This window comes from Carassius gibelio, chromosome A7, assembly GCF_023724105.1.
Source record: "Carassius gibelio isolate Cgi1373 ecotype wild population from Czech Republic chromosome A7, carGib1.2-hapl.c, whole genome shotgun sequence".
Taxonomy (NCBI): Eukaryota; Metazoa; Chordata; class Actinopteri; order Cypriniformes; family Cyprinidae; genus Carassius; species Carassius gibelio.
Window position 1 is genome coordinate 18901278 of NC_068377.1, and position 19397 is coordinate 18920674.

Consider the following 19397-nt stretch of genomic DNA (forward strand, 5'->3'; position numbering starts at 1 on the left):
TAGTAAAATGCAGCTTATGATTGTTGTATGGTCAGACAAAAAGGTTGGGGGGGTTGAGGACTTGCTGCTTGTATTTGAATTGCAAGCAAGTGCATGGGAAAATAAGCAAAAAAAATAATTTTTGCTGAGTGATTCATAATATGTCAAGGTTAGAATATAAAAATCCAAAATATATGTTTTTTAATCATTCTGCAAACTCTAAATTATACCTTAATATTGTAATATGCCAAGGGCATTGAAAGCAGTTGGTTCAGATAAATGGAATCGGCTCATAAAATGAGGAGAGTGTTCTTTTTTCTCTACTCTGTGATGTTAAGGTTTACTGCATTTATATGCTGCAGTAATATGTTGAATATACAGTGTTTTATTCATCTTTTTGATCCTCAAAATTGCTGTATGCCATCACTTATGACCGTGTCCTTTTTTAGTTCTTGACAGTATTTTTTTTTTTTTTAAGCTAACATCTCTCTCTTTTATTTTATTTTTATTTTTTATTTTTTAATTAGCTGTGTTTGCAAGAAATGTGGGCACAATAAACACTGCAATCTGAAACCGTAGTTGGCTTGACTGTATAGATCCTAAACATTTTCCAATAGTTGTAGAGAGTAAAATCTAATTTTTCTGTGATGTGCTATATACTCTTACAGAAGACAGATGTGCTCTGACTTGTTTTCTGATATCATATCCCCCTGATCTTGAGACATCACTCCTCAAGCTTGTCAGTTTTATTTACATGCACTTTTAGTAAGTCTGCATTTATCTCTCCCCTCTAGGTCTCTTACATTGATGAACCAACTAATGGATGTCACATCGCATCGCTGGTCTCCTATCTCTGCATTCTGGAGACCAAACAGAGTACACCCGTGACCCTCCTCGCAACATGAACTCAAGCTGGGGTGTACGTAGAACAAAAGAGTAACCATTCAGCTGTCTGTCTGCTGGTCGACCCCTGACTTTTGGGGGAAGCAAAAAAAAAAAAAAAAAAAAAAAAAAAAAAAAAAAAAAAAAACAGGCAAAGAGAAAAAATTACCAAGATGCTTAAACGAGGAGAGGATATGCAGCGAGATCTATGGACTTCTCTCCTGCTAGTATGGATTACTTGTGTGCCGTACTCTTCAATGGCTTCATTAAACAATCAGTCACAAAGTTTACAAACGGTATCAGCCATGATCCCACGAAACCGGCCAAGCGAAGGACAAAGAATCCTCAGTCGTGCCAAGAGAGGATGGGTTTGGAATCAAATGTTTGTGTTGGAGGAGTTCTCTGGACCCGATCCAATTCTGGTTGGCAGGGTGAGTAGTCTAATTGTCGGCTGAATATTAAGCTTACTTATCATTTGGAAACATTAATTCCGCTGCCTTGATGCCTTTTTGTTTGACATTTTGTGAAAGAGCAATAATTGCCTTGAAGAAGAGGGCAAGGTTGGCATCGCTGACTCTGCCACAGTTTCCATATTCAACAGTTCAATTAGAGGAAAAATACAGCTTTGGAAGCTAATTTATGCATGATGTATTTAACAAACTCTGGAAAAGTTCTGCAACGAATATAGTATAAAGGGAAACTCAAAATTCATTTTACAGGTGTAGTGTGCAATATGCCCCATGCAAATGTGTTTATGCAGCAAGGTGAGGTGATACGGAGATAATTACAGAATATGTGAGTGACCTGGCACCAGACCTGTGCAGAGAGCTCTGCGTCCTGAGAGGTCTATAGTATGAACAGGCCAAAGCAGCTTGTTCACAGATCACTGCAAGCGTGAACCTCAGGAGCCCAACCTGGCACTATGCTTGTACAACCGCTAGCAATTTACCATAGCCAACAAGACATGCTCCTCATGCTGTTTTTTTTTTTTTTTTTGTGAACAACGTTAAACTTCCATACTTATTTAGAGTAATGCTATATTACAACCTTTTCTAAACATTTTTTTTTTTTTTTATGAGGTTCATTTGAATAAATCAGTATATATATATATATATATATATATATATATATATATATATATATATATATATATATATATATATATATATATATATTGTAGCAGAAATGAGTCGAATCAGACAAATCAAAGAGTCTATCAGAGCTGTGTGCATTGAAACGAGAGCCGAATTCCTCAGGAAGTCATAAATCAGTTCTAGTGCCACAAGAACCAAGCAAGATAACCAACCAAGCAACTTGTTCACACAACAGCTTTCAACATTAACACGAATAGAACAATTATTGACAATTTTAATTAGAAGAAGAGATTGTCAAATTTATTGTTCGTGATTGAAATGCAATGCTGGACATCACATGTAAACCCAGGAGATCAAGTTAAATACTTGCATTGACTTCCCCCCCCCCCCCAGCCAGTGAAACCAGACTGAAATTCCTAAGGGGGAAGGGCTTTAAACCTTTGTCTTCACAGAAAAGTCCCTTTGCCAGAGAATGGCAAAGAAACTGCTTTTTATACATTATATATGGACCAGAATGAACTCAAAAAAGACTTATGAATGAATCATTCCATTGCTTAACTCCATATTCATTTACGTGTAACCCACACATTTGACTATCATGTATAATCACTTATTGTGTATGTCTTTTGATAACTATAGGATACCTAGTCATGTCTAGTATTCAAATAATCGCATTTTCTTGCTTGATATTGTCCTGACAATCATTTATTTGTAAAATATATCATAATCATGTTATAGGAATCATGTCCAAAATTAGACCCTGTGAGGCAAGAACCACATGCTTGGTAAGATAAACAATGATTTATGATACCCCAGACCCCAGGACCATATCTGATTGGTCAAGGCAACATTTGAGGGGTGGCCAACAAGGAAGTTTAAAAACTTTGGACACGATTAAATCTTGCTTTTAGTTCTAGTCTAGCTGCTGCTATTAGCCATGTCGGCTTTTAGTCGGCTTTTAGTTCTAGTCTGCCTGCTGCTATTAGCCATGTCGGCTTTTAGTCTGCTTTTAGTTCCAGCCTTGCTCGTGCTATCAGTCATGCCTGCTCTTAGCTTGTAGCTTTGCTACCTAGCTTTAGCTTGTAGCATCTAGCCATGTGGTTCGTCATCATGGTTCTTTGAGCGCGGTTCCAGCGTGCCTGCCTGCTGCTACTTATGCCACAATGAGAAGGAACACAACCTAGTCTCGTCAAACTTTATTTCTTTCCTTTTCCGTTTGAGAGTTTCGTGTTCTGAGTTAAGTTTTGTAACGTCCATTCAACTTCAACCAGCGAACAAGACTCTGCACTTTCAGCTAACGCCCAACAACCACGGGCTTCCCAAGACGTCACTTCACTACTGAACTTCAAGCCAATCAGCGACACCGGGATACCCCTTTCAACTGGAGTCCCTTTCACAGCAAACTAAGGCAACGTATTCCCAGATATTTGTTGTGCTGGTGTATCTAATATAATTTTAACCCCATTGAGGAACTCAATGCGAGTGCTAATTACGTGATTGATGGTTGTTCATGTCTATGCAATTTAACGTATTGCTGTAAACTTGGGATTCCATATTTCCATTCTCTTAAACTCATCTTTCCCTAACTTTCGACCTTCCTGCAACTTGTGTGAATGTGTGTGTGCGTGCGTTTATGTGTTAGATTAGTTTATATGTCTTAGATTTATCTAATAAAGCCTTATTCATATTGAAAAGAGAAGTATCTTGTGTTTTGTGCTTACAAGTTAATGTCTTAAACTGCCGATCTTGTTACTGTGCTAATTGATAGTGTTTTCACTATAGTTTGGATATTAGTATCCAGCGCAGATTTGATGTTAAACGGCTCGTTCACTGAACCGCAGGCGCGTCTCGGTGAACAGCCGTGAAACAGTGATTCTGTTCAAATTCCCTTTAAAATCTTAAATGATTCCCTTTGAGCTAAATTGACCTGTTTCCCTTACAATATATATATATATATATATAATTAATTTTTTACAACTTATTTGTTTATTTAACAAATTTGTTGCCTTTTTTTTTTGCTGTATAGTCATTTTAGTTTTTCTGCACTGACTGAACAACATCCTCACCATCAGCGAGGTGGAAAATGCCATCCTTTGTGTGTCCAAAATTTGGCTGGGTCTTCGCTAATTAAGGCCTCTCACTTGAATTTTCCACTTTTTATGCTTGCTTACTCCCGCCACTCGGTCATGTGAATAAAAGATGTGCTCTCATGTGGCCTTTACACCTGTGTTTTCCCAATATCGACATGACACAAAAAAAGTCCTTAAGAGCGGCATCCATTTTTCAAGAGCTGCAATTAAACAGCCTTTGTTGGATTCTGCCGTAGCTTTTGATCAACAGAAATGCATAAACAAACACAACAAATGGGCTCCCTGTGATGATCTCCAAGGTAGAAGGGCAAATGAGTACGACGCTTTCAGGCTGACACATTCACAATACTATAGGGCCCTCTGTGCGTGATAAAGACAGCTGGGAGTGCTCAGACGGTGATGTGCTAGTCTGCTCCTCTCTAATGTGTTTTGCTTTATTTAACATCATGAAGTATTTGTGCCAGGGAGCAGAATTATTGTCTGTAGGAGGACAATGCATGGAGAGTGGACGTGAATGGGTGGATGTATGGGGTATGGCCTGTACTCGGCTTCCTTGGTGGGCAAGCATTGATTGAGCTTTGATTTTCTGCATTTTCTGCATTTTTTTTTTTTCATTATTATTATTTTCAGTAAACCACAAGGTTAAGTGCTCATAAGCTTGGCTTGCAGAGCTCAGATAAGTTCCTTGTTGCAGCACGATAGGGAACCATACTGCTGGAAGAGATTTAGCTCTGCTTCCCTCTCTCCATCCCTCTCAACCTCTCTTTTAAACCACCTCACTACATCACCTAAGATCTGTAGTCCCACCTCACTCTGTAATTAAAAAAATGAATCAAATAAAAAATGGGAGGCGTGTGATTCAAATGGGTAATTCAAATCAGGAAGGTGTATTTTTTTTTTTTTTTTTTGTGCCATCACTGGCTTCCAGGCATGTGGTTGTGGGCTGATTATCGAGGAACCTCAGGCCGAGATTACACTCATTTCATCCTTTAGCTTTTATTACGTGCTGGTCTGATGTTTAATTATATACCCGGCTACTGTCTTGTCAGTGCCCAAACTCCCCTTGAGCACCAGCTGCCAGTCGGAGTAAATGATTAGCATACGTGTAGAAGTGGGCATGGCAGGGCTAAGAGAGACAGCAGAGAAAAAGAGAGAGCAACCGAGGAAGGGATAATAAGAGTTAGCTATAGTACATGACAGGAGGCATCTCACAGTTTCACGTGGCTTTGTGGCCTTGGTGGTCTCAGTGGTCTGACTCACTTGGTTGGCAATGCAACTCACCATCACATTTGTGTGAACATGTTTTATTTCTTTGACACAGAAAGTTTAAAATAATTTTTTTTTTTTTTTTTTTTGGAAATAAGATACAATAAGGTAATGTATTACACTGATTGGCATATCAAACTAGCACAACAACTTTATAGCAAAATTATATACAAAACAGTTAAAATGACAAACTCAAAAAGTCATTATTTAGCCATCAAAAAATAAATAAATTAATTAAATTAAATGAATAAAAACACACAATTAAGAACATTTAAAACTCACGACAACTTGCTCTGAACTCACATTTGGAAAAATATCCTTGTCCTGTGATCAAGAACTTAAACTTTAACCTCTTCATTTAGCAGACGCTTTTATCCAAAGTGACCTACAGTGCATTCAAGCTTACAGTTTTTACCTTACATGTGTTCCGTGGGAATCGAACCCACAACCTTGTGTTGACTCTTGCCATTGTGGTATATTTTGTTCACTATTTAAAAAGGTATTGTAAAAATGTGGTGAATTTTAGTCTGGAGGATAGAATTAGCATAAAGTATCTATTATATTTGCATTGTCTATTCTGAGAGAGTTTTGATTTGGTTATTTGAAACCCACATACAAGACAACTGCTAGATAGAAACCCTATTATGTAATTAGACTATTCAGTCAGAGCCTTACTAAGAAATGGCACTGCATCACTGTATCTTTTATGATACACTCTCAAAAATATTTTCGTCATGAGTTTTGCATCCATTAGCTTTTACCACAAATATATATATATATATATATATATATATATATATATATATATATATATATATATATATATATATATATATATATATATATATATATATATATATATATATATATATATCCATGAGTGGTGTTTGGACTTGCCGCCAAAATAACCACACTGTCTTCACTTAACCCTAAATCCATTTCTGGCTTATATCTCCAATGTGTGCATAGCACATGGGATTTCTAACTAAGCACTAGTTGTATTCCATTTAGATGCATGCAGTTTTTGTAAAAAAACTCATAACAGTGAGTGGGCAGAAAATAAATTGTAGTCTTTGCCCAGAAAAGAGTAATTTGAATGTGTTTACTTAAAGTATTGTCAGTTGTATTACAACATGTCAATTAGATTCTATCTTGCATATGGATTTGCTTCCTTTCTTTTGGCTGGAGCGTGTTGTGATGCCTAATCACAATGGACATCGTTCCTCTGTTTGGAGTGCAGTTCTCTGCACAAATTAATAGCACTGCTGTGTGATGCCTTTTTTTACCATAATGTGCTCTTATCTCTGATGGGATGATGTGTGTTTGGAGCAGAAAGAAAATGGATATTTGATTCATATTTAGCAATCCGAGCTGAAGGACAAGATCACTGGGAGTGTCAGGTTGAATACACGAGAATGACATTGATTGTTTATTCACAAAAGAAAATGGATACGTGTCTGTGGACATTTGTTTGCCTTACAGGGGGCATGACAACACTTGATAAATAGTATGTATGAGCAAAGCCATCAGCCAGATTGTGAATGTTCCCTTGTTTCTATTATGGAAACTACTTTAAGAATTACGCTTTGCCCAAGCAAACACCAGTTGATTTGACATATGTCTCTTTTATGCTGATGTCCAGTTTACTGTGAAGCTAATTTCCATTTTAAAGCCAGAATAACTGCTCATTCTATGCTTTTGGGTCATATTTGTTTAAGGGGGAGGGGAGGAAATTAAAGGGATATTTACTAGCACAGATTTGTCCTACATAAAGGCATGACTCCATTTTGGGTTTAAAGCCATATCATTATCTCTCATTTTTTTTCACTCAACACAAATTAAGCAATAATGCATCTATGTAAATAAGCGCGTGAGCTCAGTATTATTCTCCAACACTTCATTAAATGCGAGCCTACAACTTAACCTTGAAATATTCATTATGTTGTTATTAATTACATTACAATATTAAATATGAATAACTTTGCTATCAAATATTAATTAGTAGTGCTCCGTCATTTTGCAATGAAAGCCAGAGTGGATTAGTTTCACTGAGCACAATGACTGGAGCTGAGAAGGGATATAAATCTATTGTCGATCGGGCATTAAAGCTACTGTACACTGCTCTAATTCTGAAATAAAATAGCCGTTTTACAGTCGAGGGACATGCTGGTGTCTAAAAACACTTTAATTGCATTTGGAAGTGTGCCCTATAGCTAAGGGGAAAAGACAAATATTGTGACAGTTTGAATGTTAGAGGCAGTGAATCCCTGAAATGGACAATCGATTCATGTTCTCTGCGCTGCCTGTGATGGGATTTGCTGTTAACAGCCACTTTTCTTTTCTTTTTTTTTTTTTTTTTTTGCATGACACATTGCTAGGAATCCACTAAAAGTGTCCTTACTATTCTACAGAGGAAGTGTTGTGCTTTCAAACGGTAGTGTAACAAAACCTCCTTTCTTTTTCAAGGAGAGTATTCATTGTGGAAAATAATATCATGATGGTCATTTCAGAAGATTTCTGGATGAAGCTAGGGTTGTTCACAACTAGCACAAATTTGTATATTACTACTATCCTAATGTATCACACAATAAGCCGTTCTGTTGTTCAGTCGCTCCTGGTCACGGTCTGTACTGAGTGGTGCGAGTTTGACCACAGAGCAGTACTTGCCCTGTTCAACCTTCTTGACACTTCATGAATTATCTATATCCCTCCAACTGATCCACTCTGGAGAGTAACAGCTCTAACTCTCAGTTGTTTTGCTACGTGTTTCTGTTGCTCTGGAAAGCGCTACAGCTTCTCACTTTCAGGTAACTAGACCTGCTTAGCAGTTGGCTAGCCTCAGACTGCATGCCTACGAACCGCCCACAGACCGTGCATTAACTGTCTGATGCATGTTGCGTACAAATCTGGAAAGTACTTTATCAGTCTAGTAAATTCTAACTTGATTGGCTTATTTTCCATAATTTGTAAGATTGAGGTCACATGTGCAAGGAAACACAATTGCAAATCTCTAGATTTGCTTGTTTGAAAATTGGAGAGTTTTGTTCAAGGCAATTTAAAATAGATATTCACACTTCCCAAATTAAATATTGCGGACTTATACAAAGCACTATGTTATCTATTGTCTATTGTATGAATTTAATAAGGTTATCCCTTTCCACACCTTATTTGTGAAGGTTTTTTTTTGTTTGTTTGTTTGTTTTTTTAAGGATGATGTTAAACAAAAATATTTGGTTATCATTGACTTGCATTGTGTAGACAAAAATAGCAAACAAACAAAACGAACAACAACTTTCTCAAAATACCTTATTTTACGTTCCACATTGGAAAGTCACACAGATTAGAAACAACATGAGCATGAGTAAATAATAACAGGGTATTTATTTTTAGGTGAACTGGCCCTTTAAGAATGTAATGTATGAGTGTTTGTAAATGGGTCTATGATTCACATAATTATGTACTTTACAAGATTATTATGAGTGTGTCTAGGATCAAGTCCTTCAATTGCATCACATTCTTACGGTGTGGCACACATTTCATAGCTTTTTGCTATCTGGCGATAGGCTTTTTAGCAGATCGAAAGGTCCACCTTCTGATCCCCTCACGATTTACCCCCTTCCAACACACAGTCTGAACTGAGACAGTCTTTAGGATTAATCTGCATTTGCTCAGTTTAGGAGAGGGGGAATACAGGTTCTAATTGATATCAAGCTGTTGTGTGTGATTGAAGGGCCAGTGAGTGGGCATTAACGAGGGTATTAGTGGACTTATCAGTAACCCAGGTAACGAGATGCTGATGATCACCACTGGCCACTGCATCCATCTGCAGCTCCTCATCTGACCTGTGATTGGGATTGTGCCCCTGGTGATGCAGAAGGAGAGATAAATTAACTTGTTTTTCTTTCTTTGTTTTTTTTTTTTTTTTTTTTTTTTTTTTTTTAATCATTAACATATCTATGTATAGGGCCTTTTAAAGACCGAACAGCAAACAATGTGATCTCATTAGTAAGCGAAGGTACATTTGCAATGAAATTAAAATTTTGGGTCTAAAGAGTAGTAAGTAGTAATTAGAATATTAAATAATAACAAACACAATCTACATAAGCATAAATAATATACATATACAACAATCACTGAACAGTTAAGGTTTGTACGATTATTATTATTATTATTATTATTATTATTATTATTATTATTATTATATGGTTTTTATGAGTATCTTATGCTCACCATATATAACAATAATAATAATAATAATAATAATTATTATTATTATTATTATTATTATTATTATTATTATTATTATTATTATTATTAAATGGTAGGTATTTTCAATGATAGTGTAAATAAAATTTCTTTAGTATTTCCATATTAAAATTTCCATTGTCCAATTATACAAATTTGTACAAATGCCTGCAAATACTAGTTAGATCAGGCTGATAATTAGGGGCAATAAGACTGGACAATAATGCAATGAAAATATTGACACAAATTAATATTGCTTGCATGATCTCAACTGCTTTCATCTGGGTTCAACTTCTGCTCTCTTACTGTTATCAACATGAATATCATGAAGTGGTGGTGGTAGCACTCCAAGATTATCAATAAGCATCCCAAATAATCCTCCTGCACAAGTCAGTGCCGCTCTCGTTCTCATAGCCTCACCATTAAATTCAGCACCCTTTGTTCCTTTCTTTCTATTCAGTGCCTCCTATTCAGTGTGTTATTTCACCCAAGAACTGTGGGTCATGCAGGCCTTTAAACCTATTATACCATTGCTAGGTGAGCACAGTCTGTTGTCTCTCTGTCTCTCGATCTCTCTCGATCTCTCTCTCTCTCTCTCTCTCTCTCTCTCTCTCTCTCTCTCTCTCTCTCTGCACAGTGCTGTAATAAAACACCCGGACTCTGCACAGCATCCAGCTGAGCTGTGGGATCACATTAACACCTCTCGGACCAGCAGGATAGCTTGTCTATAGCTCTGTGTTGTTGTCTTTGTCCCCATTAACAAGACCTGTGTATCTGTGTGCATGTGATTGCTACATGTGTGTAGGGAGTCTAAACTTGACAGAAGAGCATTTATTGAGCTAAGCATATTTCCATAACAACACCAGGGTCATGGTGCAACCATAATTACAGACAAAAGCCCTGCTCCATCTGCCTTTCACCAGGTGCTCTTGAATCATTAAATATGTATACTGCCCAGCATTTAAATAAATAACTGCTGGCATTACATTTCTCTCTCCGGTCGCCGTGTCTTACCCCTTGTAGCATCTCTCCTCTAATTTTCACACACACACACAAACATACATGCATATACAGCTTGTAACACCAATGAGCGGATGGTATTCAACCATCTGTTCCAGATAAATGAATCCTGACCCCTTTGACACATTCTACACTCAAAGACCAGAACGTGAGTTAAAGAAAAAACAAGGACCTTCTTTTACAACCCTCTTACAACATAACTCACCACCCTGGGCGCCAGCACGACGGCAACGTCCTGGCGTGGATGAGAGTTATAACACCTCGGAGACTATCCAGAGATGCGATATCGAACTTCAAAAGGGAAGACAAACACCCCCGCCTTTCGATCGCACATTCCAGCGCAAAAAGACGCACACACCTTCACAAACAGGCACAAGCAATTTTGCTAGCCCATGGACCTTTTTACTAAAACTACCTCTAAATGTATTTTAATATCTCCCTTTTCATGCTCAAATGTATGTATGAGGCATAGTGGATTATATGAATGTTACTGTGTGTTTAATGCAAACTTTATATGCATTTAGTTAAGAATAACTAAATATCAATGTATACTTGATGGATAAAACTATAGTTCTTGGTGTCTGTATAATCGTAAAAACACGACTGTAACGAATCTTGATAGCAAACTACAAAAAGATGCATTGTTTCAGAGGAACGATCTTGCTTAAGAAAAATGTTTAATTTTGTCATCGCCATAAATTAGACCAGTGGGCGGAGATCAGCAAACAAAGAAGATTTTTCCCGCCTCAGTTTGTTTACACTTCATTGGATCATACTCAAAATTAGGCGTGAACCTAGGTTCACGTAAAAGCTCGGGGAAACCGATGTTCTGGGCATTCCGCCAGAGAGAAAAGAGGATTCCCAGCTTTGCAACCGGACTTCAAGAAGTTCTCCGTTATTCTTCTTTACTTTTCGTTTCATTCTAGTTTTTCTTTATTGTCTGCTGATATTTGACTTCGTTCAATTGCCTTCACGAGCCAAACGAACTCAAGTCTAGTCATCTTTTGGCAAAGTTTACCTTCGCGTTAACCATCGAGCTCACGCATCATCTGCTCTGGAAAGAACCACGCTGAGGCCGCACAGACCGGACAATTTGAGCGCAGCTACGCACAAGAGCCAAATCAAAGCAAGTACTTTCTTATATCGCAACTAAAATTGCTGTTTAAGGTTGTCTAGGCTATTCCATGTTTGTGAAATCATTCAATGACTTGGGGTCTCTTGCAAAGTTAACTGTTTGAAATTGCCACGCTGAGATTGCTTTCACTTTCACTTTCCCTCTCTCTCTCTCTCTCTCTCTCTCTATCTCCCTCTCTCATTTATCTCATTATTATTCTTGTTCATTTACCTTGTTTAAATTGTATTTTCGTTTTGCTATATACTCATATTTACTCCGTGTGAATTGTAGTTATGTACTCTTTAGTCTGTTTTTATTAAATCCTATAATTTGCTTGAATTGAATTGTTTTATTGCTCATTGAGATCGAAGTCCCTGAATCGTGTGATCTACGCTACGAGCTTTGTTTTATATGAATTAATTTTCAGTAATCTTAGTAGTACAGACACAGAAAATATTGTTTTTTCCTGATCAGAAGATTAATATTTCTTGGAGTTTGTAAGAAGGGTATTTTTATTGGATTTTGATAAGGAAGTCTAGCTTCCAGTTCGCTGGACGAACAGATTGTCTAGAGTAACTTAACTTAATTCTAGTAAAGGTTACCTTTAAATGATTAAATATTCCCTCTTTGGGTAATTTAATATTTGTAAGCAATAAGCACGTTATATTCATAGACTCATGAATATTCACTTCATTTGAGTTAATTATTCCCCAGAAAGTGATTGTTGCTACATTAAATGGTGGAGTTAAATTTGGGCAGCGTTCAAACTTTGTTTTTGTGAGCAATATTCATTTTCATTTTCATGAGCATTTTTGGATGTTAATATTATGTATGCGCATTTTTGAATTGTGAGTTAAGTCGCGCTTCGAGCGAACTCATTTGGCACAAAGGCAACTGTTCAGCACAGCAGCCTAACAGTTTCTAAAAATACCTATAGTCACTGTTATTTTAATAAAAATAAACTGCAGTAAATGTTAAAAGTCTCCTGTCAAGAGAAGACCAACATTTTCATATGAATAATTAAAAGATGAAGAAATCTTTTATTAATTGTAATATGTAAATCTGAACCTGAGCGATGTTCCTCTGATTCAGTTAAAAAGGCCTTGCATATTAAGTATCGTTATTGAATTTCGTGGTGAGCCACAGTGATATTCAAAATTTAAACGATAAAAACTCCTGGTCTAAATTGGCTTAGCTACCCGATTTTAAACCTAAAACATTTAAATCATAAGTGCTGTTTTGTTAAATGTTTATGGGAGGTAAAACAGATGGACAAAATCTGTTATTAACAGTCTTGTGTTGGTTAGAGAAAAGCTCCGGCCTCACGCGCTGTTTAATTTAGCACCTCAAGGGTCATAAAACCTTTGTCTGTTTGTGAGTTGCGATTTTGATGCAGAGAATCAGCGCTGATGAGCGCACAGAGATTAGATCATAGTGTAACTGACTGTCATTCCGCTATTTAAACACCAGAGGGAATTTTAGACGTTTCAAGTTGCCCTGTCTTCTGATTCCAGCTTGCATGAGTGCCATCTCTGGCCGTTTCAGATAAGGCTCTCGAATTACTAACCTCTATTTCTCTCTGTGATTTATTGAATTAGCTGTCTAAATTATCAATAATTATTTGCATTAACAGCTTTGCTCGTGCGAATATTATTTCAGCATTAGACAATTTTTGCCTGTTTTTGTTCACATTTACTTTGAATTTGGTTCAAACATGATTTGAATTAGAATTTAATTGTTTAATAGTGCAAATTAAGTGTCTCAGCCCAACCACTGATTAACCCATTTAGAAGGGAGCAAGCCATCTAGTGGCAGTAACCTGTTAAGTCAGTTCACAGCTTGCATCTCTCTGATCTCTTTCTTTTCGGTTCTGTTTTGAATTGCTTCATCTACTTTTACCCTTTCTGATTAATTTCATAATTATTAATGATACATTACTGTTATCGTTGGGTATTATAGGGCATTTATTCCGATTTTTCCAATTAATTCTTCTCACCTGCTTATTTTAAATTTAGATTTAAACCAGTTTTGAATTTTTAATTTGAATTAAGTTTTCTGCCCACCAGGTTAAGCCACAGAGAGTGAATACGCCCCTTTGTGGTGAAAACCAGCTTCTTCTTCTCCCGTGCTCATTCCTGTCTTTTGTTATTTATTTTATTATTATTATTATTATTTTTTTTTATTATTATTATTATTATTATTTTTTTTTTTTATTATTTTTTTTTTCCTCTTTAATTTTTTTTTTTATTATTAATTTTTATTATTATTATTATTATTTTTTTTTTTATAGTTTTATTCAACTTTTTATTTTATTTTATTCTATATAGCCCTTTTTGTTTTTTATCTTTCCTCTCTCTTTTTGCTTAGATTATTTTGATAATTACCATCATTATCATAAGCTTGTGTTTTTGTTTTATCATCATTAGGTAAAGCTGTTTACCTCTCATTTCTACATATATATTTACTCAGTTGATGATTAAACAAACCAAACCTTAATTCACTTTAAGTTTCCTTTGTTCATCCTTTGTGTATTTGATTGTAGAACTCCTTTGGTGATAGGACAGTCATCTCAGGTTTCCAGTGAGCAAGGGGGCCAACCGGCGTTGCCAACACTGGCCGTGAGTGAAACTCGGTCCCTCTTATCTCTGTTCGTTTGCGCCACGCAGTGGAAGACATCAGCAATTTGGCACTCCAACGGTGATCAATCAGTCCAGCTGACACACGACGCAATCTCTGGGACCAGTACCTAAACCGGGGGCTAAATCGGGGCCCACTTTCTTTTCTAAAGAGAGGGTTCTGGGGAACAGCCCAATTTTGTAGTGCTGTCTGGCGGTTGACATCTTGGTGTTGCCGGTTGTGTTAAAAGTCACAAGCTGTTTGAGAGGGCGCAACGTCAGAGTAACGGAGGGCCAGGGACACTGCGGTTGAGTGTTTGGGAGCGCCAGGGAGGCTGACCGTGCCGCTGGATTCCACCAGGTGAACCAAAAGTGATAAAACCTATCCACTTATTATAAGGCGCAGAATATTAGAAATTCCCCCTGATATTTATGTTAAGTGTTTGGTCCATTTTCCTCTGTAAGCCACACCCTTTTCCTAGGTCTCTTACTCCCCTAGCCGCACGTGCTGTAGGCCCCTAGCAGAAACTCTTGTGAAAAACAGCAGGCTTAATTTTTTTTTTTTTTATTCTCTACCTAACACTTCTAGCGTTCTTATTCAGTCCATTTCATTGCAGACCAATTTATTTGGTGTTTTGTTTTCACGGTGCTCTTTCCTATCTTCACCTTTTTGCATGCTGTTGTGATTCTGTTTCTTGCAGTTCACCGAGAGACCCCAAGGAGAGCTAAGTAGTAGAGCGACAACCGAGCAGCCGGTGTCACCAGGTGACCCACGAGGCTATCCCCTGTCAAGTCTCTATTTTGGGCCGACCCTAATTGGACCCGCCTCCCTGTCTAACTGTCTGCATCAGTTAGCCAAAATTCTTAGAGACGGCATAGCCGTACGATAGCTCGTTAACCAGAGAACGAACTTGCATTGGCCTCTTTGTGTGTGTGTTGTGCTTCTCTTGTCCGCAGTGAGCCAAGATGTCGCGTGCATCCAGTCCCGCAGTCCCTTGGGATCAGCTAGCGACATGGCTGGAGACGATGACGACCTCCTTCCTGCCAAAGGACACCAGTGACCTGCAGCACTTGAGCCAGGGACAACTGGATACTGAGATGGACCAGCTGATGGCGAACGATCCGACGCAGAGTTACACCCACAAAGAACTTGCCAGGATCACAGGGACCCTAGCTCACCTCCTCATCGCCCAGGCAAGGATCAGCGAAAGGAGCAACCACGACTTGGAGCAGGAAGCCGCGGCTCTGAGACTTCGAGTGGAGGAAGCCCTACAGCATCAGGCCCACACCCAGAGTCGTCTAGATAAGCTACTTCTCGAGACCCAAGACCAGCACGAGAAAGAGAACGCTACAGATCCAGAACTACAGAAAGAAGTGGAAAGACTTCAAAATGCCCTGGAGAATCTTCGTCTGGACACAGACCAAAGAGAACATTTGGAGAGAGAAACCCGAGAGAGACTCGAGGCAAAGCTCCGACAAGGTGACACTCTCCTTGAAAGGGCTGAAATCGAACTGAAAGAAAGTGATTGTTGCTACAAGCTCCAGCAGGCGTAATGAGCCAGTGTGGCAAAAAAAGGTGTGACAACAGCAGTGCACCTTTGCAGTGACTTATAGGGTCTGGTCGCAGTGAGAGTTGTTTGAGGTGTAAATCCCACATGCCTTAGTGGTAACAAGAACACAAACAAACACAGGCACACTTTGTCCCTGCGCTTTGAATCCTCTGCCGAAGTGACACTGGGGCTCGAGATGAGAAATCTGCATGTGGTCCTCATCGGCCCTCCTTGGAATGTTGTGGTAAACCACAATGAACACTGTATAAATGCTTTCAAACTGCGTGGATGAGGGAGGAGCGAGCAAGATCCTGTAGTCATGCCAGTGAGGACGAGGGAGATTACTCTGGCGGAAAAAAGCCAGACGCAACCAGCTGTACACAGAGACAATTTCATTCACACTGTCAGGTAATGGCAGCACAGTACTGAATATCCACAGCCATCTTCTCTGCTCATCTCTGTTCATTAAGTGAAAAGATATCATCTGTACAAAGGCTGCCCACCTCAGTTCTTACAGGCAAGGAAAAAAATCCATACATCGGCAAACCTTTTATAGCTGTCTTTCTCTGTGGGCCAGATAGTCGTATGCCTTTTGAGCCTTCGCTCTAACCTCAGAGGCCGTGGTGGATTCTATCTCATTTCTGGTTTTTGATTAAATTTGAGCATGCTCATGTTTGAACAAAACCGCTTAGGTCAAGTATTATAGCCTTCTTTCGAGGAGATGAGGGACACTGATCATGCTCTGGCCTTGGACAGTATGGTAGAGATGGCATATACACCTGGGTACTTCACAGACCTGATGTTACCTCTTTTTTTGCCAGCAGTCTCTGGGTTTTGGCATTTGAGAGAACTTGTGGAGGTGCTGCATGTAGCTGCTACTGTAAATGAAGGCTTTTGGCAGAGTGCCTTGAACTCTGTGTGGACTAATCACTGGAATTAAGCAGTTAACCTTTACTGTGTCGCATGGGCTCGATCTTTCAAGCGTGTTATATGGCCCTTTCACTCAGCGCTGCAGGAGCCTCTGTATCACACTTTACATACTGTAGTCAACTCACTATGCACACTCTGACTGATACCAATGCTTATTTAGTTTATTTGGTCTTTTATATTTATTTCTCTATTTACCGTGAGTTTTTGTTACTGGAATGACCATTTTTAATCGCTGTAGTAGATACTCTGGTCTGTGTTATTCTTGTCAGTGCAAAATGTAATATGTTTGTTGATGTCTCATTGTTTGATAACAAAAATTCATGGTGTTAATGATTTTAATTTAACTATTTGATTAGGGATGTAACAATTAACTGCGATCCAGTCGAAAATGTATTAAAAAATGTGACGATTCAAATCAGCTGAGATGCCAAACAAAACTGACTATCTTTAGAAAAGTTTACGTGGTATTTTCTCTTCATCTTGTCTTTTCATCTTTTCATCTTGCCTGTTAATTTCTTGCCATCTTGCCTGCATTTGAAAGCAATGTTCACAGTACTGCTTTTTTTACAGCGGTAAACGTGGAAACACTGTATCACTGCTGTTCTTACTGTAAGTGCCACCTGCGGTCAGAGAGTGAATCTGGGTCTCATTTAGCTCGTCTACTGTTTCGTTTAGATATGTTTTATGTAGTAGTTTCACAAAACTAAAGTCAGACCATTCTGTTTTGCTTCAAATTTCGAACTTATACAGTCTAATTCAGATTTAAAACTACTCAGACTGCATGTATGCTGCATCTTTTTTGGATCCTGATTAAAATCCAGTGGTTGCCTCTAGGGATGCATCGATCTTATACTCAGGTTCGGTATCCGCTCCAATACTTGCATTTTCTGTCGGATCAGGTATGGGTCAGACGTGAGCGATCCAAATCCGATATTGTGCATCTACAATTCTGTGTTATTGTTGGGCCCCACAAAAGGCACAAAAACACTATGAAGCACCAAAAAGTTTTTGTGCTCTATATTTAAAGTGTTCTGAAACTGTTCCATAATGCAATGTGATATACAGATGAATATTTAAGTCATTCAATTTAAGTTAACACTCTCTTCTTTCCGCTGCAGCTGTCTGTCATCATCCATTCAGCAATCAAACTGCGTGTTGCTTTCGGTTACTACAGTCAAAACAATGATACTCTCTTCAAGAGCGCACCATAACTAAGGATTAAAACTGTTAAAAGAAAAGGTATGGTATGTCTTCAATCTCATTTTGTTAACCAAAAATAAAATAAACAATCTTGAGAAAATTGAATCGTGAAATCATAACCTTAAATCGAATCTAATTGAATCTTGAGTTGAGTGAATCGTGGAATGAGCTGAATGAAACTATGCATCTACAACTTTAAGATAATGCAAATGTGCAGGTGAGTTTAAGTTAAATGCTAATCATAATATGTAACTGATATAATGAATACATTATTGCATATGATTATATTTTCCCAAACGATTTAAATTATCACAAAAATGTACACTATCATTCAGCATATTTTATATTTAAATTGTATTTTATTGTATTTTTATTTTATTTATTTTTTCAGATTTTGAATGACATGTTCACCAAGGCTACCTTTATTTAATTGAAAACTGAAATATTGTAAATATGTAATATTTTGGATATAATAATTAAAAAAAAAAAGTGTAGCAGTTTACTATTTTAATATATGTTAAAATTGTATTTATTCCTGTGATGGCTAACATGTTAGAATTTTCAACCGACATTATTCAGTTTTCAATATGTCACGATCCTTCAGAAATCATTCTAATATGCAGAATTTGTATTCACATTTTGTAATACAATATTTATTATTATTATTATTATTATTATTATTATTATTATTATTATTATTATTATTATTATTATTATTATTATTAACAATGCCGAAAACATTTTGCTTGATATTTTTGTAGAAACAGTGATTTTATTGTATTATTATGTCCTTGATAAATAACAGTATCCGTTTAACTTCAGTGTACTCAGAAGCTTTTGTTTTTCAGGGCTAATTTATACAGATTAGATTTAGTTTGTTGATGCATCTTTTAAATGTTTAGTCATAAGAAAAAAAAAAGGCAAGTTAGATCTGTTACAGCTCATTATTGTCTGCCAAAATGTTGCTTTAATCTATTAAATTTATATTCATTTTCTGTCAGAATAAAACAGACTGTAATTAATGAGTAACACTTGACACTATTTTAGTAACTAAATTTTAAGAGGCTTTTTCATTAAGAGTAAACAGTTATGAATAAAAACAATAGCACTGGTTATAGCTATGCTTTAATTCTGGTTGATCTGAACAGAACTGGCTTATACTCAGGTTCATACTCAGTGAAATTGGCTGACGAATTTGCTTACTTGCTGAGAGATGTGATGCAAGAGCACATGGTTTAGTTTAAGCTCTGGCAGCTAGGCTAATTTTTCCATCATTTTGGATTGCAATTATTCAATCCTCATTACTTAAACACTTGATTATAATTATTTAAATCTTCTAATTGCTCACTGGTTTAGTCATTGTGGGCTGCTAAGTCATCATCCAGTGAGTCAGTGAATGTTTGGCAGGGCTA

At 37.3% G+C, this 19397-nt stretch overlaps 1 protein-coding gene across 2 annotated transcripts in view; it reads left to right on the forward strand.

Moving 5' to 3' along the window:
* LOC128016721 (cadherin-8-like) overlaps positions 1-19397 on the forward strand; it is an 88085-nt gene that overhangs the window by 1155 nt on the left and 67533 nt on the right. For both annotated transcript variants that reach the window (XM_052601432.1, XM_052601433.1), the window contains exon 2: positions 774-1292. In XM_052601432.1, coding sequence (XP_052457392.1) covers positions 1035-1292 — 258 coding nt within the window. In that variant the 5' untranslated portion in view covers positions 774-1034. The remainder of the gene's footprint in view (positions 1-773; positions 1293-19397) is intronic.